The 27,719-nt window shown below is 35.8% G+C and overlaps 1 protein-coding gene across 1 annotated transcript in view; it reads right to left on the bottom strand.

Annotated features, from left to right (window-relative positions):
- GLRA3 (glycine receptor alpha 3) overlaps positions 1–27,719 on the bottom strand; it is a 138,721-nt gene that overhangs the window by 43,592 nt on the left and 67,410 nt on the right. Inside the window, 1 exon segment of the mRNA XM_031664109.1 lies at positions 641–894. Within this exon segment, the coding sequence (XP_031519969.1) occupies positions 641–894 (254 nt within the window).

The raw sequence follows: 27,719 nt of genomic DNA, 5'->3' as shown, positions 1-27,719 counted from the left end.
AAATGCTATATACTCTTTTGATAAGTCAATAATGAGGAACATAAATGTAAATAAGATCTTTTCTAGGGATCATGATAAAAGTTTTGTCATTCACCTTCACATAATATAGTGATTTTTTTCTTTCCTGCCTTGTTCAAAGTTTATCAACAAATCACCGCTTTGCAGCATGTTAGAAAGGATGAAAATTGAACAGTTGGGGCAAAAATGCAAAAGAATGACCAGAGAAGCTCAAGGATATTTAAAAAAAAACATATACTAGAAAAATAATCTATGTAAAATGGATCTCAGATGAGCAAACCTAAACATTTCTTAACATATACATATTTGAAGAAGACACATATACATAAAAATATTATCACAATGTATGATTCTGATGCCTTTCACTTTGTTTTTAAGATTCCTGACAACCTGGCTGATATTAAGAATCACCAGGACCATTTGTTTTAAAAGTGGATTTCCAAGAATTATTTATATAGTTCCTGAATCTAGGACTTGGGTCTGTTACTGTTGATCAGACATATTTGGGAAAGGGTATATTAGAGGAACTGAAGTGCGACAATGATAGCACTTGCTCAAAAATTTCAAAACTGTCACCAAACAAACAAACTAACCAACAAAACACCATGATACTCTATTTCACTGAAATTGGCAATTTAAGTCCACGACTCACCTTATTGAATAAAGAACATTTCCATTTTTGAAAATTCTTAGCAATTTGTTGTCTGTAGTGACTTCATGAAAGTTGGCACCCTTTTCATTGGCAAAGAATAAATCAGGTTTCCAAATGGAGTCCAACATGGAGGGGTCGAGGTCTAAAGAGTCGTCAGGATACTCACTGTACGCGAGGCGGGGATCATTCCATTTCTGGCGAAGAAAGATATTCACTCTGTAATCCTATGATAAAAGAACAAAAGAAAGAAAAAAACCCCTGCTTTAAAAAGTTTAGAACCCATAGTGTCAATGTGGTGCCAACGCAGGCTCATCAACTGTAGAAAATGTATCCTTCTTGGGGATGGGTTGCATAGTTAATTGAGGAGGCTATACAAGTGTTGGGACAGAGGGAGGATGGAAATCTCTGTACCTTCTTCTTAATTTTGCTGTCAACCTAAAACTTCTCTAAACAATAAAGTCTTATAAAAAAGAGTTTTGGATCTTATGTACTGTTCTTTGGGTTTTTCTGAATTATAACAGGAATCAATGATATTCTTGGGTACTTCCATCCCCCAGGATCCTCACTGATTATCACTTAGAAGAGTCACCCTTCTTCTGAGGTTTTGGCCATATGCCTTCAGTGACCTATATGCCTCCAAAGAAAAGACCACAATTTATCATGTTTAAAACTTGTTGTTCCATTCAAATTTTACTTTCCTGCTTTGTCAGACTAAAATGCTGGAATGCTATTAGACACTTAGAGAAATATATTTTCATCTTTGCATTTATTTTTAGAATAATTTCTTTTAGTAGATATCCAATAACATCCAGAATATGTTTAGTGAACTTGTCTTAAAAGCTCTCTGTGTTACAAAAATGACCATATACACTTCTTCACAATGAAAGCACATTTTCTCATGTTTAACATAGCAAGTAAGTTCTATGAAATAAGTAATTTAAGAAAAATAAAGCTGATTTTAGAATAATGAAAGAATAATAAAGGACAATTACTGTCAATAATACTTCAAGAGAATTTGGCTAATGAGATTTCCCAATTAGATCTTTCATAGTTAATTGTAAAAGGAGTCAATGATTTCAACCAAATTCTTGCTCACAATTTTGGACTAATGTGTAGAATGACAAATGTTGACAGCTGAGTATATGTGTAGTGTTTTTATATACACAGTATATGAAAATAAGTACCACATATGTCTTTGTAAATACTTTTTTCTAGATTTTTGAAATGAGCCAATGAAATAAATATAGATCTCATTGTAAGCATGATCAAAGCAAACATTTGAAGACCACGGTATTTGCATGCAAAATAGCCAAGGCTGAAGATACTCATAAAAACTGAAAGTCAGTTTTCATCTATTTTTCTATTTCTTGAATACCAAATTATGAGACATCAGAATGTAGTAACCAGGCAATCACAACGAATGCTTTAATGATATCAGAGCAGGTAGATTGCTTATGTTATCAGTAGGTCGAAGTCAGAGTTTGCACTGAATGTTACACATCTGTACATCACCTTGATCAGTATTTGTGCCCTGAGGCTATCTTCTAACTGCAACTAAGGTTACATACCAGAAAATATTTTTTCTGCTTGCTAGCTGCCCCAGGTATCTTCCAAAGTGACAATGGAGCAGAGTTCACTTCAACTTTTTACCAGAAAGATAACGATATTGTGGAAATCTCATCCGCCACAAGGATCTAGAGAATCTGTAAATGGGGATATGTGAACAAGCTTCTAACAGCCTAGAACAGGTCATCTTCTCTTAGCCTGTAGTCCAGGGCACCAGGAAGCACAGCTCCATGGTTGGTGCCCAGTTCTTGTTTCCTTCGCCATTCTCCAGTGTGTGCCCTCAATACCACTAAAGGAATCAGTGATTGACCAAATCAGTCTCTCTCTGCTTTATAGGCAGGAGAAGACTGAACAAGGTCAAGTTATAATCATACCTGCCAGGAAAGATAACTGACTAGTAAAGAATTTACATTGTACTGATTTATAAGACACGTAATCAAGTTGTTTGGAGCATTTTTTGCTGTCACATGTCTTGATTTAGAACTCTCTGCAGCTGTTCACCACACTTAGGCTAAAATAAAAGTACTCTTTAAGTTGCAGTATATGTAATAAAATTTGGTAGAATCTCTTTATCCTTATGTTATTAGTACTAGTGATAAACTTTACAGATACATTTTCAGTTCTTCCGGGAACACTTTTTGCTCCAAATGTGAACTAGAAAAGATGCTAAGTATCTTTCAGTTTCTGTGTCTAAGTAATACAAGGAAAAAGCAACAGTCACCTGTCACCAAGGCCAAATGTTGTGATGCTCTATACCCATTGTGATGCTCTCTCTGAAATATCTCTGTCTCTTAATACATTTAGTTTAGGAAAGTAAGAAGCATCTGAGGTCACTGGATGCCATTGTGAAAATGTGGAAAGAAAGGGGTAAGTAACCTGACCGTCAAAATAGTACCACCCTAAGAGAATTCACGACAGCATGGAAAACGTGATTTTCTGATCTATTGGACTGCCTGGTAAGTACAGTTAATAATAATGTATTGTATATTTCAAAATAGCTAAAAGAATAAATTTTTGACATTCTCACTCCTAAATTGTATTAAGAGGTGAGATGCTGAATATGTTAATTAGCCTGATTAAATCTTTCTATACTTTGGTTCAGGGCCAGGGTTCAAAGCAAAACAAAAATAATGATGTCCTGAAAACCTTAGAAACTAAGATTTTACTACCCCTTACAGTTTTGGTTGTGCTTTGCCTGCAGATCAGCATTGAGATGCAAAGTTATTAAATAACCACATTCAGCATTTTGAAAATGGTTTTTTAAGGCTGATTCTTCATAGCCACAGTATCCCATTATACCCAGCAACCCACTATATTAATTATTTTCGAATTTTGGCCTTTGTGAAAATGTGTAAAGAAAGGGGGAAGTAAACTGACAGTCAAAATAGTACCACCCTAGGAGAAGTCCTAGTAACTAGACGTGAAACAACTTGCCGGTAATAAAATTCTCTGGAGCGAAGAAGAAAAGGACCTTGTACAACACATTTTGTATACGGCAAAAGGTCAAATTACATCTCAACATGACGCTACTCAAGGTGACTTGGAGTGAATTAAAAGTTCAAACATGATGGGTAAAAATTTTTTTAAAAGGAAATTTAGCAGAGTATTTATGCGGCCTTGAGGTAGGGTAAATTATTTAAAAAGCACAATAATATTGATCATAAAATAAAGGTTAATAAATTCTGCGATGTCAGAATTAAGAAATTCTGTTCATCCAAAGGTCACTTAAGGATAATGAAAACATAAATTATACTGCAAGAAGGTGTTTGCCACATATGCAACTGACAGTTGATTACTAACATGCTTTAAAAGATTTCATAGCGATAATTGAGAAAAAGAGAAAAAACTGAGTAGAAAAAATGGCCAAAACAATCACAACATTTTACTAGGCAGGCATTGCAAATATCCAATAAGTATCTGAAAAAATGTTCAACCACATTAGTAAACAAAGAAGTGAAAATTAAGATATTAATGAGATACCATGTTATATTTACTGGGCCGTTAAAAATAAGACTTTTGATGATATCAGAATTTGTCAAAAATACAGGGCAAAATAATGCTTTATACATTGCTGCAAAAAGCATAAAAAGATGGAAAAAAATGGCCAGGTACAGTGGCTCATGCCTTTAATCCCAGCACTTTGGGAGGCCAAGGTGGGTGAATCACGAGGTCAAGAGATCGAGACCATCCTGGCCAACATGGTGAAACCCCATCTCTACTAAAACCACAAAAATTAGCTGAGCATGGTGGCATGCGCCTGTAGTCCCAGCTACTTGGAAGGCTGAAGAAGGAGAGTCAGTTGAACCCAGGAGGCAGAGGTTGCAGTGAGTTGAGATCATGCCGCTGCACTCCAGCCTGGTGACAGAGCGAGACTCCGTCTCAAAAGATTTAAAAAAAAAAATGGAAAAATTAACATTGCAACATAAATTTGATATGTGCATACTCAGGATACAAACATTTTGGCTCAAAATACAAAACTTAAAGAAACCTTTGTGTTTGTGCAACAGAAGACATATACAAAAGTATTTATAGCAACACTGTTAGCTCTAATGAAAAACCAAGCCAAACCAAACCAAAACCTGAAACCAACAAATATCCATTGGCAGAAAAATGCGTAATAAACTGTGCCATGTCAATCAAATCAAATATCTAGCAATGAAAATAAATTACCACTATTTCCAATGATGAGGACGAATCTTATAATTGTAAAACAGTATAAAGAAAAAAAGCAAATGCTGAGGATATAACGTATGGCACTATTTTTGTAAAATTCAAAACCAAGCAATTTCTCTCTTTCTCTCTCTCTTTATATATATCTTTATGTGTATGTATGTATGTGTGCATGTATGTGTATGTGTGTATATATGTATACATATCCATCAATACAGAATTATAACCACCAACTTTATGATAGTGATTACCTAGGGAAATGCTGGGGAATGAGACAGTGGATTATACAGGTATTTTTAATATTGGTAATGTTTTAGCTCTAAGTCTAGGTAAAGGATTCAATAATGTTTATGTTATTAAATTATACTTAATCACATATATATTATGTATGTAATTATATACCAAAAGAAATCTTGTTATCATAAGAATCCTTATAGCTGAAAGAGGAGAAAGAGAGTCAGTGCCAAAATGACGTGATGTGAAACTGACTGGGTATCTGCTGGAGGAAAAGGGTCAAGAAAGAACCAAAGAATGTGGGCAGCCTCTAGAAGCTGTAAAAGCAAAGGAATGGGTTTTCTCCTAGAGCCTCCAGAAGGAACACAGCCCTGTAGACGCCTTGAATTTAGTCTGGCAAAACACACTTGCCTCTGACCTCGAGAAGTGTAAGGTAATCCATTAGTGTTGTTTAAGCCACTTGCAGTATAAATATTTTTAAAGTTTTCTGTAGGTTGTGTTTTTTTGACATCTTAAAAAACCCTTCTGGCTGAGGAGAGACTACCTCTCCCAGTGCTAGTCAAATTTCAGAGATAGCAGAGGGCCCAGCCTGCAGCATGTCTTGAGTAAACAAACTAGTAAGCTCAGAATCTTCCCTCCTCTATCAGCCAGTGCACCCGGAAGACAGTGTTCCTGTGCCTTAGTCATCTCTGGGCTAGGAACCAGGCAACTAGAAACCATCTCTAGAGCCCAAATCCTGGCAAAATTATTCAAACTAGGCAACCCTAAATAAACTGTCCACCTTTGCTTTGCCTGCCTTTGCAGCGGAAACCCCAATAAAAGCTGTGGCTTGAACTTTCATGTGCCTACCTTCTGCCTCCTGACCACCATGATGTCTTTCTCACATGGTCCTGCATGGGATGCTGTGCCTCTTGTCTCTAGGACCTGTGAGTATAATAAATTGTGTTTTTTCCTGAATCTCCCTGTTTCTTCTGTGGCCACGCCTGACTGACCATCTCATAAAAGAAGAGAAACACCACTAAATTTGTGGCAATGTGCTACAGTAGCAATAGGAAACTATTATATATTTTTGAACTGATTTGCATACAATATTATTACCAGTTTTTGAAGACATCTCTAAAACAATAGATTTTTTTGGCCAGTCATCGGAGAGGGTAGAACACTTAAGGCAAATACCACTGGATTCATAGCCAGATGGAAAAAGTAATCCAGAATTCTTTTTGTTTTAAAAAAATCCTTATCAGAGATCTTGGCAAGTTTCAAAATGTTCAGAAAATAACTCACCTATGTCAAATAAACAAGAATGAAGTTCAAACTCCCTACCAATGTTTCACTGGTTTAGCTGTATAAGCTTTCATAGTTCTGAAGTACTGTACAACATAGGTTCCCATGAGTCAGGAAACACAGAATACCGACACCCAATCGTGCAATAATTGCTACTAACATCATCTCTATAATATCCCCCATGTTGCCTATACCATCTGCTCTGTGAACCTCGCCACAGGGAGGATGGTCGTCTGGGGCCACTGATTCTGCAGTAAAGGCCCATTGGGAAAATGTCTTTCAATTCTCTAAAGCAACAGGGAAGAAAGTCATTTTATAAGAACTATTTAGAGGCTTAAAAGGTTATCTTAAATCTCCCTCTGATTTCTCCATTATCCATATGTACAATTATTCTCTTAGAAAAAAGAAGATTTTAAAATTCCAAAATTTTTTTCAAAAGCAATCTAATTGTGTACCAGTTCTGGAAACATACAATTAAGAGGGATTGATTAGAACATAAAATGTGCTGGATCAATTAAATAACACTCTTCATATCTCATTTAGTAACCTCTGTGTAAATACAAGATTGAAAATTAAAATACTAGCAAAAACAATACAAAGCTATATTCCATTAAGCATACTACCCATTCCGTACACTCGAATGCAATAATTTCTGGAGAGGTAAACTTAGTTCATGGAAACACTCTTCCAGAAGTTGAAAGAAATAGTTCATTCAGTTTGTGGGTGCCTCGATTTAGGTGTAAACACCTACAAAGGGCCAGTACTCCCAGTAGCTGCTTGCTGTCAATGAAAAGTATTAATTTTTGTTGCTCTTGAGTCGCATGGTAACAAGTTATTCTCCCCCTAAGGTGCTGCACAGCCGTGCTCCACAAGCCCCCATTCATCCACCAGCCCCTTCTGTCTTTGTGCTCACTTAATACTTCTACTCAATTCTCCTTTGTCTGCTAATTGTATGACTAATTTCCATCCTTAAAAAAAAAAGGCTAGATAACCAGGTGGACTGCACTCTGTCCTTCACAGCAAGTTTCTACATCATTTTTCTGCCCACTTCTCAGCTCCTAAGCTCCAATTCACTCCATTTTGCATTATACCCACTAGGAAGAGGAAGCGTATCTCGTAGTTTAGACGACATGGGCATGGAGGTCCATTAATACTTTTGTTCATGACCTGAAATTTGCATCACAAATCCACTCATTCCAACAGAATATTCTCTCTGGATTGATTTTATTGCTGCTTGATGTTAATTACACAATTTGCATGTTAAAATAAACATAATCATTTACACATAAGACATTATTTTGCATTTTGTATATTTATTTATTTATTTATTTATTTATTTATTTATTTATTGAGACAAGCCTTGCTCTGTCTCCTAGGCTGGAATGCAGTGGTGCCAACTCTGCTCACAGCAACCTCCACCTCCCTAGTTCAAGTGATTCTCCTGCCTCAGCCTCCCGAGTAGCTGGGATTACAGGCACCTGCCACTGTGCCCAGCTAATTTTTGAATTTTCTAGTAGAGATGGAGTTCTGCCATGTTGGCCAGGCTGGTATGGAACTCCTGACCTCAGGTGATCTGCCCACCTCAGCCTCCCAAAGTGTTGAAATTACAGGCATGAGCCACTGCACTTGGCCTCATTTTGTATATTTAATATGTGGGTATCTGTTTACTATTATTTTTGGACTTTCACTAAACAATTGTTCTACTACTGGTACATATGACTTGGCTCCTGAAACAGTGAAAGTCTCTGGGGAAATTAAGTATCATTTGGTCTTTGGAACATTCTGTTACCAATCAACACTACAAATGCTCTTCAAATCAGAATTCTAAGAATTTCTTCCCAGTAATGGGAAGAAAATATTTTGAGAAAAGTTGAGAGATACTTCAAAATTGTGAGATCAATAATAGTGTCATAGAATAATACTTTTTTTGAAGACATTCCAACTAGTGTGTTTCCTTAAATGTCTGATGTAAACTGTATTCTATTTTGTTAATGTGTTTTTAAAATTTTAAAAATCGTGGTCAAAGACACATAACATTTATCATGGGAGACTTTTATATATTAACAGTATTACGCAGCCATCACCACCACCACCTAGTTTCATAACATTTTTTTTCACCCCAAAAGGAAATCCTGTACCCAGTTAATGTTCTCCTTTCCTCCTCCTCTAGTCTCTGGCAAGCACTCATCTGCTTCTGTCCCCATAGATTTGCCTACTCTGGATATTTTAAATAAATAGAATCACACTATATGTGACCTTTTGCATCTGGCTTCTTTCACTTGGCATAAGTTTTTACAAGGTTTTATGGTGTATTTAAGAACACAGAGGTCATTTGTTTGTAAAAGCATGAAGGGCCTTATTGAGAGAATTATATATGTAAGGTAATATAGTTTCAGAGATACATTTTTGGAAGTGAGTGCTCTATACATAATGATGTATATGTACATGTATAAGCCATCGCAATGCCTGTATATATGTATTATACATAAAACCCACGGGAATCCACAAACATCATAAAAGATGAAAACAATAGCTACTGTTAATAAAATGATACTAACTTTTGGGCATAAAACTAGATGCTTTAAAAATAATTAAGAATTGACAAAATGATAGTAAAATTTGCCCTATATATAAAGTTTCAGGATCGAACTGATGCTTGTAAAGGCCTAACAGCTTCATCTTGTATACAAGTACTTTTCATGATAGCGACATCTGACACTATCAGGGTTTATCTATTTACCTCCCACCAATCAGTGTTTTTTTTTTTTTTTAATATCATATGTAATTTGGGACCAATGTTATAGAAATAACAAAGAAAAAAAGATTTATTTTGGGCCTATGTAAGATCAAATTTTACCAAAGTAAACAAATTATGTGAACCAAGTTTGTTTACCTCAAGTGTTTCCAGTTTAAAGATATCTAGATTTTTAGTTATACACACACACATTTAAAAATTTAATCTGTTTAAAAGTTCACACTTCCCTTCACACTTTTAATGAACTATTAACATGTAGTAGCTTGGCATTTGATAAAAGATATGGTTTAGTAAATAAGAACAAAGGAATAGATATTATTGACAAAAAAATTTGTTGTATTTGACATTTGTCCTCAGTAAGAAAACTGAACATGTAAATATAATTATTCCAATAATTATTTTCAAATTTTTCTGAATGCTAAGGCATTTTTTTTTTCTTTTGAGACAGTCTCCCTCTGTCACCCAGACTGGAGTGCAGTGGCGCAATCTTGGCTCACTGTGACCTCTGCCTCCTGGGTTCAAGTAATTTTTGTGCCTCAGCTCTAGGTAGCCAGGATTATAGGCGCCCACCACCACGTCTGGCGAAGTTTTGTATTATTAGTAGAGACGGGATTTCTCCATGTAGTCAAGGCTAGTCTCGAACTCCTGATCTCATCAGATCCGCACACATCAACCTCCCACAGTGCTGGGATTACAGGTGTGAGCGACAGTGCACAACCAACCCTCATGCTTCTTATCACAGTTTGACATTTTAACTGATACTTAAATTTTCAGAAATTTAAACCACTTATTGTCTTTTAGGAATTTTTTAATTTGTGAGGGCTTATATGCCATATAACTAACTATGAAATGTGAGAGGTTAAAAATTAACGGGAAAATGTTCCACTTTGGAAGAATTTTAGTTAATGAAATATTATATGTCAAAGAAAAAATTAAATTGCATTTGGTTTCTTTCTGAGCAATCCAGATATTTCTTAACAAGTTGTTTATTGATTTGGAGATTGGCCAAGGAGCTCTGTGGAGGCTAAGTGTACTGGAAAGCTGGAGAGGAATTAACTTCTTTTAGAAACCATCATTGAATATTGTTGCCTCATTTAGGATAGCTCTTGACAGTAACAGATGAAATGTTTGCTTCATCTGCAACAAATAAAATTTTAAAATCCACAATTCACTCTAACCTAAAGACATACACAACCTAAATACATATATAACCTGTAATACATATACAACCTATTAAAATCAGAATTAAAAGAAAAATGTAATAAATCATTAGATATTTTCTACTTGGGCAGAGAACACCACTCATTTTAATATTTCTACATTTACAGGTATTTGGATTTATGCATACATATTTATAAGTATTTGAATGTAGGGTTTCATAGGCAAAAGATAAGTTGCAAAATTTTGGTGTGTTCTTGCATCGCATACAAATATTTGGTAACCCGTGAGTATTACCTTCTATCTGAGCATGTAAACTTGACGAAATTCATATTTTGTTGAATGTAAATCCTACTGTAGGTTTAGCATAATTTTGCAGCTGAAACTTTTAGAAATACTTAAGTATGATTATTTCATTTCCATATTATAGTTTTGATCTGTTCTGAATCTATTGATATTTCTTTTCTCTGTACAATTAGCTTGCTATTTATACTCGAGTACTTTCATGACAGAAAAATTATTTGAAGTGATGAGAGCACATGGACTAAATTAAGCATCTTTACCAATGGTGTATCGTAGGACAAAAACAACAGCTGAGATCTCACTGATTTTCATTAGGCCTTTTGCTATCAAAATAACTCAGCATGATATATAATATACTGCTTACTGCAAGTGACACCATCTCATAGACAACGTCTCTTTTATAGTGGCAGATTATTTTCTCTCAGGGACTATGAATACCAGCTGAATACCACTGAGCAACTTCTGTTCAAACCATGTGGAAAAGGCTTAGTAAAGCCCTGCTCAGATCTCTGGCTTACAAAAATCATGGCATGTAATAAAATGTTTGTTTTGTATAAACCACAAAGTTTTGGGATAGTTTGCTATGCAGCAACAACTGGAATAGAACTAAGAAACTAGAAGTGGGTGCTGCTCTAAGAAGAAAACTTAAAACATGTTCCCTTGACTCTGGGACCAGGTAGCAAGAAGTAGCTTGCAAGGATTTGAAGACATTGTTGTGATGGCTAAAGGAATGAGAAGGAAATTCGTATTAGAGGAGAGAAAAGAAAATCCACCCTTACATTGTGGGCAGAAAGCTTGACAACTCATTTCAGTAATGTAGAAAACAGAAAATGCAACTAATGAGCTCTTGCATTTGGCTAAGAATATTTTCTGGTAAATTCCAGAAAAATTCCACCTCACTTTTTTGTGGGCTCCGGGTAAAGATCTTCTCAAGGATGTGGCTACGACCCTGTGCCTATACTTCAGAAATATTAAAAATGTGCCTCATAAATGTTCTCATGTAGATTAAAAAGTTTCTAAGAATCATAAGAGCATTATCTCAAAGAATCTTGATTCCTAGCCCAAGGTAGAGAATGATAGGAAGCCCACACAAATGTTAAGAGAATTAGACTAGTAGAAGCACCATTGGCTTCATTTGAAGTGGGCAGGGACAGTTCAAAATGCAAAGAGCTTGCAAGGTTCCCACATTTCTATGAGCAGGAAGTGGTATGAAAATGCTACTTTGTAGCAAAAGTGGCTCATTTTTACAGAAAAGGAAAGATAACTCAGAAGGCAGAAACAAGAGTCCACATGGTCAAGTCAATATCCACATTTTCTGGGAGCAGGACTGGGCCTTAGTAATGTAACTGGAAGGATATGCTTTCCCAGGCTTCAGAATTGCTATGAACCAGTGACTACAATGTACTTCCCATCACCCCTTCCCTATTGAACAGCAGCATATTGCAGTTTTCCTATTCTGTATCACCTCTGTAAGCTGCCTTTGTGTGGGATAGAAAACTTGTTCTTAAATTCACAGGTCTTTTGATCAAGAGGAATCATGAGATCCACCCTTTGGGAACCTCATTTGCACTTGCATCTAATTTAGTTGACACAATTTCAGACTTCAAGACAATGCTACAGTGGGACAAAAAAGCTGGGGTCTTTAGGAAGGAGTGTTTATATTTTGCGTATTGGAAGAATATAAATAATATCACTAGAAGGCCGACTGTGGCAGATTAAAGATGTCCTGTGGGTTGTAAGAATCCTCAAAGCTTTTACCCTGTCTCTTGAAGTACTCTGAGACATAGCTGGCTGCCATGTCAGAAGTAAGAAACCCCTGAGAAACTACACTGCAGGAGCCACATGTAAGAATCTGGTCAACAGTCCCAGCTGGGTCCAGATTTCCAGGCTTCCTCACCAAGGCACTAGGCATATGAATGAAATCATCTTGAACACTTAAGGCAAGCTGATCCTCCAGCTGAAACCAGAGAGTTTATACCAATGACAAGAGGAGCAGAAAAGTTACCCAGCAAATCCCTGCCCAAATTCCTGATCCACATACATGTGAGACCTAAGAAAACTGGTGTTGTTTTAAACTATTTTATTGTTAATGTTCCTGATTTAACTTGTTTTAAAATTCAGATAGAGCTTACATATAGAGCTGTACAAATGCAGAGAGATGTGTAACCACTCTCATAGGCAGGTTACAGACTAGAGCTCACACCCGCAAATATTCCCTGTGTTGCCCTTTTGTATTGAAACCATCTGTACACCTCTTCCCTCAAAGCCAGTGATGGTTTCAGCCTCATTGTTTTGCCTTTTCTAGAATGTTGTCTAAACGGAATCATATGATATTTACCTTTTTGAGTCTGGCTCCTTCTTGACTTAAGTTATTATGTGTGTCAGTTTATTCCTCTTAATTGCTGAGTTGCATTCAATTGTATGGGCGTGCCACAGGGCTTATTCATCCATTGATGGACTTCTGGTGTTTTTCTAGTATTTTGTGATTATGGATAATGCTAATGTATACACTTGTTTATAGGATTTTATGTAAGCATACGTGTTTGTTTCGCATAAGTAAATATCTAGGAGTGAGATTACCAGGTCATATTAAGTGCATGTTTACATTTAGAAAAAGTTGCTACACTGTTTTCTAGAGTGGCTGTGCTATTTGCACTTCCATCAACTATATAGGAGAGTTATGGTTTTTTTGCACTCTTATCAATAATTAGTAAATTCAGATTTGTTTAAAAAAAAATCTCACCTTTTCTAATATGTGTGTAGTTGTACTCATTGTGGTTTTAATTTGCATTTAAGTAATGGCTAATGATGTCAAGTAGCATTTTCTGCCTATTTGCAATTCGTATACCTTTTTTAGTGAAGTGTAATAAACATTTAAATTGCTCATTAAAAGTATTGTTTTTATTTTACTATTAAGTTTTTAGAGTTCTTTATAAATATCCTTTGCCAGACATGAGATTGGCAAACTTGTTTTTTCACAGCAGGTAGCTTTTTTTTCCCCTTCTATTAACAGCATCTTTCACAGAAAAAAAGGTGTTTAATTATGATAAAGATCACTTTATCCATTATTTATATTTCTTAAATTGTGCTTTAGGTGTTATATCTAAGAACTCTTTACCTAATCCAAAGTCACAAAGATTTTCTATGTTTTTGTTTTCTTCTAATGATTTTATAATATTAAATTTCATATTTCTGTTTGTGGTCAACCATGAGTTAATTTTTCTCTGAGGTATGAGTACAGGTATGAGTATATATGGCAGTTCACGTTTTTCTTCTGCATAAATTATTGACAAATTATTCCAACACTATTTGTTGAAAAGATTAGAATGCTGTTTTCTTATGATGCAGAACCTAGGAAGAACAGATTTAAACCTGTGTGAGGCAAGAGGTTATTTGTTCACACCTGAGTTTTGCTCATCTTTGAATCCAAATATATAAACTGTTTTTTCTTTTGCTCAGACACACAGAATAATTTGCATTAGCTAGAAATTCCCTAGCATGGTTTCTGTGAGAGTAATTATTAAAAAACAAAAAAAGTCAGGTATGACAAAACACAATATATCACAACAATTTTGTTGTTAAAAGAAAGAAATTTTAAAAATAATAGTTAAAATTTTAAGAAATATTATTTGTTAGAAAGCTGGCAAGCTAAAATTGAATCTGTAGTTCAATATTTTACATCAGTAGAAGCTGTGTGAATGGGTATTGACCAGGGACTCACCTAATTAATTTGAGGGTAAGAAAATGTATTATTCGATGTTTTTAATAAGCTATTTTAAGAAACATAATTTGAAGAGTAGGAACACTAAAGCTTGCTTTGCGTATTGTTCAGAATGAAATAATTGTATAACATGTTCTGCAATAACTCTGGCACTAAAATTGTCAATAGCAAGCAATTTAGTCCTAATATAAGTAATAAGAAATAGAAGCCCCAGAAAGGAAAGAGAATTGCAAAAATATATTGCATTCTGAATCAAATAGCCACTGGGCTTTTACAGGGCAAGACACCGCCAAACTCACGGAGAAATTTAAGAAGGAAAAATCTCTCTCCTTTGTTTCTGACGTTTACTTTTTCTTCAGTGTTTTGAGAATAAAAAGAAGATAGATGGAAATTCAGACTTGCAATACGAGCCATTTGCAAGTTGTAAAACTCTTATGATCTCAGCAGAAAAATGACAGCTTTTAAAGCCTGTTCCCTGGTGTTTCATCACCTTTCCCAGAAGGATATAAATTACTGGAAGATAATTGCCGTGAATACATCATTCTTTTTCTTGAGATTTCCTCGTCCTTGTGAAACTCAATCTATGTCCCTAGGAGCAGAGTTGGTGGAGAAGGATGATACCATAGAAGAGAGATGCAAAATTATTGAAGATCCATTCTGTTGGCTTGTTTTGTCTTACTTTACCCTTCCCATTTAATAGCATCAAGAAAGGACAACCTATTTGATTATAGAAAACTCTGTATCTGTTGTGGAATATCCATAGCTGTCGTGGAATAAAAATTATTTCAAAAGGAAATTCAGAATTAAGCTATTTCCTCTCTTTTAAGTTTAGTCTTACAGAAAAGTTATAGAAAATAAAAGTTTCTGTAAATCTTTTACATGGCTTCTGCTAATGTTAATATTTTATATATCCATAGTAGTTTTTGAAACCTGAAAATTGACATTGATACAATACTATTAACTTACCTGCAGACCTAGTTTGAATTTCACAAGATTATGAATAAAGAATTCAAGATTATAAAATTAAAGACTCTAATATCCTCTAATATCTCTTTTTTTCTAGTCTAGGATCTAGTCTAGGATCCCACATTGCATTTAGCTTTTAACTCAGTCTCTTCTAATCTGTGACAGCCATAGTCTTTTTTTCTTTTTTCATTTTTTTCAGGTCCTGTTAAGGACCTGAAAGATACCAGCCAGTTTTTGAAGAATACCAGCCAGTTATTTTGTTGAATGTCCCTCAGTTTGGGTTTGTCTGATATTTTCTCATAATTAGATTGGTATTATTCCTTTTTAACAAAAATGCTGCAGAAAGGATACTGTGCCCTTCTCATTGCATCATTTCAATAGCACATGATGTTGACTTGTTTCATGGGTGATGTGTAGTTTGATCACTTGATTAAAGAATTATCTGCCAGGATGATTCATGGTAAAGCTAAAGTGAAGCTTATTTGGTACTATTTGCATGATATTTTAGTTTTCCTCATAACCCTTGCATCTTGATTGATTTCAACAATTCTTATAGATATTTAGTGCATTTTTGAAACATTTTATAATTTCTAAAATTGAGATATTACATACAATAGGTGTTTAAGTTGAAAAAAAAAAACCCACAAATAATGTATCTTAGAAGTGACAGCTCTGTGCCTGGGTTTATGAGTACAGAACAGGATCCCCTCTCTTCATCCATATACCACTGCAGCTGCAGCTGTTGCTGTTGCCACTATAGGCTGGAGCAGGCAAGCCAGAGGGCCACCGGTGTGCAGCTGTGAGTGGTGACTATGCCCCCACTAGTAGCAAGGCCTTTGTGCTTGGGCTCACAAGGGAAGGAGAGGGTTCCTCCCCTACTCTGTATGGTGCTGTGGTGCTGCTGCCATCAAAAGTAGGTAGGCCTGAGAGATACGTGTCTGGGACTATAGTTGGCAACCCAGTACTGCAGCCACTGGCAACACCAGCGTGTAGTGCTTGGGACACAGAGGGTTATAGTGCCACTGCTACCGCCATTGCCCACATCACACTGGATGCTCAGGAACCTGAGAACCCACTCACCTATGTGACCTGGGGCTGCCATTACTGGCATCAGAGCAAGTCACTTGGAGGACCAAGAAGAGGCCTGCCTGGTCCTACTGACACTGGTGCTGGTGTATGCTGCCCTGGGAGCCCAAGAACAGGCATATTCAGTACACTGCTACCACCACTGGGACCAGGACCTAAAGACTGGCCCACTGGCATCCCTTTCCCCAGCAAAATTTAACCATACCCTCCACTAGTACCTGCACCCTAAACTACTGAGAAAATCACAAATATCACCAATGCTGTTTATAGTCAAGTAAATCATACAAAGATTGCACAACAGTATGCACCCAGAATCAAAGGCAAAGGTTTCTAACCAATTGAAACCATTGATACGTATTCAGGAAAAAGTCATTCCTCATGAACTCAAATAATTGTAAGAAATGACTATTACACCAGATACCTAGATTATCAACATAAGGACACCAGAAACATGATAAAGCAAAGAAATATGACACCTTCAAGGCAACACAATAATTCCTCAGCAACAGATCCCAAAGAAATTAATGAAATTATGAAAAAGGAATTCAAAATTATGATATTAAAGAAGCTTAGTGAGATAAAGAGACTTTGAAAATACAATACACAGAAATCGGAAAAACAATTCAGGATATGAACGAGAAATTTACAAAAGGGATAGCTATCTTAATAAAGAACCAAACATAAATTCTGTAACTGAAGAACTCCCTGAATAAAATGCAAATACACTCAAAGGCTTCAACAATAGACTGAATCTAGCAGAAGAAGGAACCACAGAACTTGAAGATAGGTCTTTTGAAATAACTTGGTCAGACAAAAAAAAAAAAAAGAAAAAAGAATGAACAAAATCTTTATGATATATGGGATAGCGTAAAGCAACCAAAATACAAATTATTGGTATTCCTGAAGGTGAAGAAATGTTAAAAGGGTTTGAAAGCCTATTTAGTGAAATAATGGATGAATACTTCCCAAGTCTAGCAGGATATTTAGACATCCACATACAGGAGGCCCAGTGTCCCCCAAAGAGATACAAGGCAAAATGGTCTCTGTGACACTTCATAGGCAAACTGTCTGAAGTCAATGGCAAAGGAAAATTCTAAAAACAACAAGAGAAAAGCATCTAGTCACCCCTAAAGTAGTTACCATCAGACTAACAGTAAGTACTTACTATGTATTTTCATAGTTTTAGGTCTTCCATTTAAGTATACTTACTATGTATTTTCATATTTTTGGGTCTAACGTTTAAGATCCATTTAAGTGCTGACTTTTACCTATAAAAAGGACATTGGTCTTGGCAAAGATTTTATAGCTAAAATCCCAAAAGCATAGGCAACAAAAACAAAATTAGACAAATGAGACCATATTAAACTAGAAAGCCTCTGCAAAGCAAAATAAACAATCAACAAAATGAGGAGATAACTTGCAGAATGGGAGAAAAATATTTGCAAGTTACTCTTCTGACAAGGGACTAATATTCAGACCATATAAGGAACTTGACCAACTCAATAGTAAAAAAAAAAAAAAAAAAAAAAGTGCCAAATAATCCCATTAAAAGATGGGCAAAAATCATGAGTATATATTTCTCAAAAGAAGACACAGAAGTGGCCAACACATATCTTTTTTTTTTTGGATGAAGTCTCGGCTCTGTAAGCCCAGGCTGGAGTGCGGTGGCGGGATCTCAGCTCTGCAAGCTCCGCCTCGGGTTCCGCACTCATTCTCCGCCTCCAGCCTCCCGGTAGCTGGGACTACGGGCGCCGCCACCTCGCCCGGCTAGTTTTTGTATTTCTTAGTAGAGAGACGGGGTTTCACCGTGTTAGCCAGGATGGTCTCGATCTCCTGACCTCGTGATCCACCCGTCTCGGCCTCCCAAAGTGCTGGGATTACAGGCTTGAGCCACCGCGCCCGGCCGCCAACACATATCTTAAAAAAGTATTCAACACCACTGATCATTAAGGAAATTCAAATGCAAACCGCAACGAGATATTATCTTATGCCAGTTAGAATGCCTATTATTAAGAAGAAAAAAATAACAGATGCTGGTGAGGATGCAGAGAAAAGAGAACTCATACACTCTTGGCAGGGTTATAAATTAGTACAACCACTATGGGAAACAGAATGGAGATTTCTCAAAAAACTAAAAGTTGAACTACCATACAATCCAGCAATCTTACTACTGGGTATCTATCCAAAGGAAAAGAATTCAGTATATCAAGGGGATACCTGCACTTGCATATTTATCACAGCACCATTCGCAATAGCAAAGATATGGAATCAACCTAAGTGTCTATTAACAGATGAATGAATAAAGAAAATGTGGCATATATACACCATGGGATACTGTTCAGCCTAAAAAATGTAAGAAATAATTTCATTCTCAGCAACATGGAAAGAACTGCAGGTCATTATGTTAAGTGAAATAAATCAAGTATGGAAAGACAAATAGTTCACCTTCACACTCATATGTGGGAGCTAAAAAAAACTCGTGGACATAGAGAGTAGAATGATAGATAGCAGAGACTGGAGAGAGCAGGTAGTGGGAAGAGAGGGTTTAAGAGAAGTTGGTAATATACAATTAGATAGAAGAAATAAATTCTAGTGTTTGATGGTGGGCGAGAATGGCTATACTTAGCAACAATATCATGTATATTTCACAGTAACCAGAAGAGTTACTAAGACAGTTACCAGTAACCAATACCATTCCTGAGTTACCAATACCAATATCTGATACCAATATTTCTGATACCAATACATAAAAATGATAAACCAATGTAAATATGATGTATGCCCCAGGTACACTGACTTGAACACTACACATTCTATGCATGAAACAAATACTCACATGTACCCAATAAATATGTAAATCATTACATTAGTTTGGTGCAAAAGTAATTGTCATTACTTTTAATGGTGAAAACCACAATTATTTTTGCAACAACCTAATATATCAACAAAAGAGGGAAAAACAGTGACAGAATCCAAGGTTGACATGTACTCACAGGAAGAATGAAGTCTTACAATTAAAGAATATAGGCTTGTCTGTGTTACACTCAGAATTTTTTTTTTTTTTTTTTTTTTACATAACTATAATCAAACTACATATACTATGGATTGTTTTATGATGTGTTCTATTATTGGTCACCAACTATTCTGGCTTCTGCCTTTGTGCTTCTTTCCTTGAAGAGGAATTATATATCTCTGCTTTGCTGTACTCAGGAGTGGCCATGTGACCTAAGAGGTAAATATCAAAGAATTCGACAATGAGGAGGTAAGGGTGATGGTGGAAGGAGTAGTCGAGGGGGGAACAGCAAATGCAAGGAACAAATGTGAGATAAAATACTGCATACTCTAAAAAGTAAGAGTTCAAAGGGCATGTCTGAAATGCACAGTGGGTTAGGAGATGGGGTGGGGAGAGAATTCAGTCTGATGACTTAAGGTGAGACAGATTATATAGGCTAGTGTAAGCCATGGGAATTTGAATTTTGCTCCAACAGGAATTACTTGAGAGCCAATGAAAGAACAGAAAAATGACAAGTTCTTATTTGAGTTTTAGAAAGATCCAGCGTAGTGACTGGGTGGGCAGTAAGGTAGGAACAGAGTTAGATTCTGTGACAGTTCCTGTCACAACAGTGAGAGATGATCCGCAGAGTGATGAAAAAGTGACATATTTGGGAAATATTTGGGGGGTAGAATGGCCGTGCCTTTGTAATTCTTTAGGTATTGGGCTTAAGAGAGGAAGAAATAGGTCTTCAATTTTCTGGCTGACTCAATGAGATAGCAAACAGGTGAAGCAGATTTGGATATGATGAGCTCCAGGAATTTGTACAATTGAGGAAGATAATCAGTTCAGATATTTGAAAAACCAACTTACTGATTAGACTACTGTGTCAGTGTACAGTTAATCTTGCCTTTAACATTATAGCATATACATATGTTGTTCCAAATACTATGTTTCAGTGTTATTTTGGTTTGTTTTGTACTTCCCCAGGACTTTCACCTGGAGACACTTGGGCTATAGCTATTGATTGAACAATTACCACTATACATGTGCATGGCCATAAAGCCAAGGGCGAGGATAAATGCACATAGAAAACATGTGTGTAGCAAAGGCCGTGCCTCTGATTGAACGTAATAATGGCCAGCATTCAAGAAATAGAAAGAAGATAATAGTGCAAATAGATTTGGGAAGGAGTGGCCAGAGAGTTAGAAAACCAGGAGATGGTTGAATCAGAAAAGCCAAAGTAAGACAGTTTTCAAGAGCATAATCAACAGTGGCAGATTCTACAAAGATGTCAAGAAAGTTAAAGCTTAAGTGGTTCATTGTTGTTATTGAATACTTTGGACATAATAATTTTAGTGAAGCGATTGGTGAAAAACCAGGCCTAAATAAGAGTATTCAGTAAGAAATTGAGGAATAGCATCAGGTACAACCATTTAAATTTGGCTATGAATAGAAAGAAAAATATGGTAATAACTAGAAATAAGCAAATCCATGGAACGCTTTCATTTTAGGAGGGTAGCTAGCAAATCAAAATATCAAAGGGAGAGGACACATAAAGAAGAGTTGAAATACATTGAGTGTGGCCCTGGAGTAAAAAGGACCTCAGGATTTGATCCAGAAAAAATTGGGAACTAATCTTATGCAAAAGGAGGGAAATATGCCTCAATGTATCAGCAGGAACATTATACCCAGGTTAAATTTTAGGTTTGGTGGCAGGTAGCTAAAGGTTTCTTGTGTTCTTGTCTCTATGTTTTCTGTGAAGACAAAGGTAAGGTCATCTGTTGAGAATCAGAGGACAAGTTTGGAGGTAAGGGGTAGGTTTGTGTGGAAGACTAGCATTCACCCTCCATTTGACCTGTCTTGTAAACTGTCAGCCAGTATTGCAGGAATTAGAAAGATAGAAAGATATTAAAGCTAGGGACCTTGATGTGATTTCTGTTTAGTCAATTACATGCACTTGTGGGAGATTGAGACAAAGCCATGATCTCCTCATTCTGAGTTTCTACTTGCAAATGGAGTTATGGGATTATAGTATCATTGAGTTTTTCCACAGTAGTGTTAATGGAGTTTCCCTGTCATGCCTCTAGTTTCATGATTGTTGAAAGAACAAATGTAAATTATCTAGTAATAATTATAATTGTGGCTCAGTGACTGTGATTGTTTCTCGATTTGTAGATTTCAGCAGTGTGTTCCTGGAGCCAACTGTTCCAGTAGCAGCCTTCCCAATTCCTGATTTGGGCAAGGGTAGCAGCTTTGCTAACAAGCCAAATCTGTGGTATAATCCTCCTCCCTGAGCTTTCCAGTACTTTTATAAACATCTGACTCCCAGAAATAAATTCCTTTCTGTGAGGTGGCTGGCATGGTTTCTGTTACAATCACTGAACACAACTGGATCAATCTTTGCCCCAGAGAAGTTGTGGGAATAGGAACTTTGTACTGTTCAGTTGCCCTATTTGTGTTTGAAGGCCTGGCATATCTGAATCCATTAAATGACAGGATACTGGAAGTACATAGAAACCTGCGGCAAAATCACCTAATTTTTTTTTTTACCTATGGCCACCTGAAATGAAGTACATGATTTTGCAAACCAAGTATTGAAAGCCATAGCAAAGAATAATGCCACAAGCTTGAGGGAGTCAGTGACTGAAAAATGGGTTGCCTGCTTCTGATTGCATTAGGGAGCTCAAAGAAAAAATAAAATCTGGTGCAGAAATTTAAATTCTCATATATTAAGGCATGGTCAGAGAATCGGGGATTTTTCATGACTCTTCGGAATGTGTATCTTATCTCTTGTACCTTCATGGATAAGAATGGTGTGGCTGAAAACTAAACACCACATGATTAATTTGTGGACTATAGACTAAAAGGTACGTTATATTCACTCTCTTGCAGAGTGACATATATGAGTGTTAGCTCCTTGGTTAGGAAAGAGTAAAAGTTCAAATATTAGAATAATAAAATTAGGAAGATTTAGAAAATTCTAACAAAATCTAAGACTCTTGTGTTAGCAGAAGCAGCTGCTCCTCTCATGTATGATGAGGATGGGGTATACCTATTTTTCTTATATCCCACCTCAACCTTCCATCACTGCCCTCATCGAGTAGATCTCTGAAAGCAGCTAGAAAGCCAATTATAGTCAATCCAAGGAGGAGAAGTCTTGGATCTTAAGGAAGTGCTAGATTTTACCATTTTTTTTGTGTGCAGAAATTGTTATATGTGGAATAGATTCTGAGAGTGCTAGACCATGGCTTGTGAAACAAAATTTTAGAATTGATTAAACTGATTGCTATAGGTCTGTTTACAGAGATTCTAGATGCTGTGTATTAACTCAGATAGCCAGGAATGGCTCCTATGGGTTATTTGACTGACTGAAAGCTGGGCCTATCAGGGGACTATGCTGAATGATGTTTATATATTACAAATTTCTTAGTCTGTCATATAGGAGATATCCAAATACATAGAAAATAAGAGACATAGAAATGAATTTAATATGTATCCTCATTTAATTCTCTTTTCCCAGCTATGTACCCTAAGAGGGCCCATTTACCAAGGGATTAAAATCATATTAGTAAGCGAAAGGCCAGCATCTTAAAAAAAAAACATGCACTGTGATGGCTGTCCTCTGTAAACTGAAAATACTGCTCCCTGAAATGAACTCCCAGATTTCAATAGTGATAATTGCCAGGGTGACAGATAAAAACTTAGCAGTGCTTAATCCAAGTAGCAAAATGGACCCTGTTATCATAAATGGAGCAGTTTTGGAATGCTATTCATGACATGTAAATCTTAGTGATCTTTGACTGTGGATGGTTGCTAATGAGGTTAATAGGCTTGAAATAAATGGGTAGCTCATTAAGGAAGATCCTACTTGTTTTGAATAATCAAAATAACACTGGGAAATAAACGGCCCAGGACATTTCTAGGCTGGAAGCTTTACTGATAGATGAATTTATGATCTTCAAGTTCTTAGGGGAAGTTTTCAGACAAAACTTAAGAGTGTCTCATGAAGAACTTTTATATAGGATCCATCTATGACATACTTTCGCAACAAAGTTTACCCTGATACCAGCTAACCCAGAAAAAAGAGAAGCCTGCCTATCTATCTATCTATCTATCTATCTATCTATCTATCTATCTATCTATCAATCATCTATCTACCTACCTACCTTCCTGTTACCTACCTATCTATCTACAATTTTTTAGTAACTTACACCTTTATAGAACCTTTTTCTGGTTAAAGCATGATAGAAACAGCATAAGTATGGTGTAAATTTCAAAAAGAATTTGTTGCCATTGAAGGAGACATAAAGAATGAACTCCATGGTAAATAAATACTTTGAGAAAAATTTTATCAAGTAATGAAAGACAGGATGCAACAATGATTTCATGAGTGAAATAAAAAGATAAATATAATCACAGCAGAAAAAGAAAGTGATATGGCCCTTGTGTCAGATGTGGAAGGTAAATGTGAAACAAGTCTGAATGTATTTATAATTAGTATACATGCTTTTGTGTGCAGGCACACATGCAAAGTTTAAAAAATAATATCAAAGAATAAATTCATACAAAAATAAAAGAGGATATAGTTTGATCTCCAGTTTATAAGTATTACTAATTTTGCAAATAGCTAGGGGCATAATCATGAATCCCTTCCTCTTCAGAATACCCAGTGCTCTTACCATTATATGACAGTATTGCTGTTACGTAGCCCACTGAGCAATGAGTACAGAAATATTACTCTTGGGTAAGTTTACTCATTAGTACCCCCGTAAATATACACTTTAGAGCACACATTATTTTCAAAGAGGACAGTATGGTTCCTGAGGGAGCAAAAATTGGTTCTTGGTGGGTGAAAGAATGCTTACCCTTTTAATGTATAAGTCAGAGATACATACAGAGTATATAAATAAATTTACAGTTCATCTGAAGTACTGAAATTTCATGGGAAGGGCAATTAGGGGAAAGATGTCTACAAAGTGTCTTTAGGGAGGCATAATGAAAAAAAGTGGTTGAGAAACACGGCTTTAGGAGAAACTAAACAGAAAAGGGATGCAAAGCATAGTCATTTCTTTCTATGTCTGCTGTCAAATTTTGATTAATCATCTTAATCTTATAGTGCATGGATAAGGAATAGCAATTATCTTTATAGCTAGTTATAATATGAAAAGAAGTAAAGTATATTTAGAATCAGAATTTTTAGCCTTTTTAGTAACTGCTTCTTGGGATGTGTATATAACAAGCATACGATGTAGAGCATATTACCACAATGAGTGATCATTGAAAAACGGAGTGAGCAGAAAAACACAAGAGAAGCTGATGCAATGTAAGAAATGATGCTCATGGGGAGAAACAGTGAAATAACAACCTAAAGCAAACAAAGTGACTTCCATCAGGGAAAGAGGTTAAATTCCATCTCAGCAGCTCAGAGAGGCACCTGGCTCTTCTCTTATTACCTCTGGTAGAAAGTCTTGTGACAGTCCGGAGGCTTCCTGAGAGACTGGAAGTGAAACAATGTCACAGTCTAGTATCATTAAGGGGTGGAGGCAACTCCACTGGAGAGAGAGAGAAAGGGGTGGGTATGAGTCCTTATAGGAAAAGGTAAAGAGTAATTCTTCACTATTTCAAAAGTTTGAGGATAGAAAAGAGTCCCAGAAGCCCTGAAAGACTTAATGGAGAAGGAAGCACTCCCAAATGTCTTCTTTACCTTAGGAGGAAATTAACACTTCATTAATGTCCATAGTAAAGTGAATGGATTTTGCAGGTGAAGGTTGCCCAGGATTTATCAGTGAATATATTCAGTGAATATTTCAGTTTAATTAACATTAAACTTAATGTTAATATATGTTATAAGTTCATTTTTGTTAATTATATCTCTTAATATAACCTTGTGACAAGATTATTTGTCTTATGCTTTATCTAGCCTCTGGAGTGTTGGCAATATTCCTAGAAACTACTAAAATTTTTGAAAAGATGCTGCAGATTGGAGTACTACATTTGTGCCAGTAAATCCATATTTCTTCGTGTTCTACATAGAACAAATAGCTTATGTTATCAAGCCTCCTTGATGAGATTGAGAATAACTTCTCTTTTGTTTTAAAACCAAATTTTAAGAACTAAATTCATTTTGATATACATATGTCATTGTTGAAAAGGAATCTTGCAGTTTCTAATTGACTTCCTAATTAACCAGGAAGGCTCAACTCTTGAGTGCATCTGTTCTACTTGACAGGACACTTGTGGCACAGCCCCAGGTTCTTGTCAGTCTGACATGTTCGAATCCTTCTGAAGCAGTTAGTTGGCTTGTTGTTTTGTGGGTAACCTCAAAGTCTCATCGCAGCAACAGAAATATGCCATTTGACTGGTCCAGAGAGCTTCAGTGTTAATATTAACTCACATATCTGTCAGAGATTCAGCCTAAGAACTGAAAAGCTATCTGCAATTTAAATTGGTTGCCAAAACCTTAACACTAATTGACATGCTAAATTCATAACTAAGTAACACATTATGACTAGTGCCAGTCATCTTAGAGAACACAATTCCCAATCTTGCTGCCCATTTTATCTTTAGAGGCTGAAATGACATTTTGGAGAGGATTCTTTCAGAAAATCAAATTCTCTTAGAAAAATGTGATGATGAATATCATGAAGATGAATAGCATTGCTATGATCTGTTCATGATAATCTGATCAGCTCTATGTTATGAGAAGTGGCCAAGAAAAGTGTTTAATTGATCTCTATGATGCCTTCCTCTAGAGAGATCCTTGACCAAGTAAGAGTCATTTTCCACTGCAAATTAAGAGGAGACAGAAAAGAGACGAGTTGAATTTGACACATATCTTTGCCATTACATTTAACTCTATAATCTTTATTTCACTTTCCCAGACCAAATATTTCAAATGCCTTAAAAATGCAATTAACCTTTTAATTTACTTATCAAAAGGAAACTCTACGATGATATACAGTCTAATAAGGGAGATATGTTATAGAGGTGTGTGCCTGATGACTCTCAGGATACAGATTTTTTTTTCTGTTGTCATTAGCACCAGTTTCTCCTTGGCATTTCCCGCCATAGAATTGGAAATGTGCCTTTTAACATTGCTTTAACAACATTCTAGCACAATGAACAATTGTATTCTCTATGATATTCTGTATGAGAATTTTACTTTTGTGAACAGGATCTGTAGACAGCCCCTTTTTGAGCACAATGATTATAAGGATGATCTGGTGGAAGAATTCATTAAGCAGAGATTTATCCATATGTCTGATGGGGTCACCAAAGTGTATAACATTCATGTATACTTATCTTTTGCAAGCATCCCCATAAATAAGCCCATTTCTGATTGATGCTTATACGTGATAGATCAGAGCACATTCATGCTGCCAATCACTGGTTACTCATGCATGGAATTAAAAATCTTCCAGATCCATGCCATTTCTATACTTGGTTTGGCTTTACCTATTACTCAAAGTAAGAAAAAAAAGAGGAGGAGGATAAGATGTAAACAGATATAATTTTAACATTAAAAAGATAGCAGGATACTTTCAGATTGTTCCAAAAGAACTGAAATACCATCAATCTAATAATATCCTACATGAATATTGTTGAATTTGTAAATATGAATGACATAGGAATAGTCACTGAATGCTATTATGGTGCTTACAAATAGTGAATAAATGTACCTTTATAATAATTTAACTCATTGGCATTGGACACAAAGGACCAATGGCACATTTTAGGAAACGTTTACAAAAGAACAGAAAAAAAAAAAGGACTTTCCTTCAAATTACACACATTTTATTTCAATTGTGATAAAAATTACTGTAAAACCTGGTCTATTTCTGAAATAGTTGCACTCTAATATTTTTGATTTTGATTTTTGAAATTATTCAAGCACTATAAGCACTATATAAACAGGAACTCTAAGTTCTTATCACAGAGACATCTCCATAATAATTTCAGCATTTTTCACAAAATTATCTTGCTATACATGCATGAAAGAGCAAATGCTTTTAGAGGAAAGATTATAGAATTACATGGAAAGATTTGAATAAAAAAGCCAAGTTCATTTAGGCTATATTATCCAGCATTAACTTGATTGTACAAGTAACTGCTTAACTCATATTTTAGAGACTGTAGCACTGATTTATGACAATGATCAGGACTCAGAATGCAGAAGCAGATCATATTGCAAAGCAGTAAAAATGGCAGTTTATCCCCTTGTGTCAAGAACACAATAATGAAGTTCTCTTTTTGGAAAAAATTAGTCTTTTTTGGCCAGAATAAATACATGCTTACATATATTCGACAATAT

Source organism: Papio anubis, chromosome 3 (assembly GCF_008728515.1).
Source record: "Papio anubis isolate 15944 chromosome 3, Panubis1.0, whole genome shotgun sequence".
Taxonomy (NCBI): Eukaryota; Metazoa; Chordata; class Mammalia; order Primates; family Cercopithecidae; genus Papio; species Papio anubis.
This window is presented reverse-complemented; position numbering and strand designations above follow the sequence as displayed.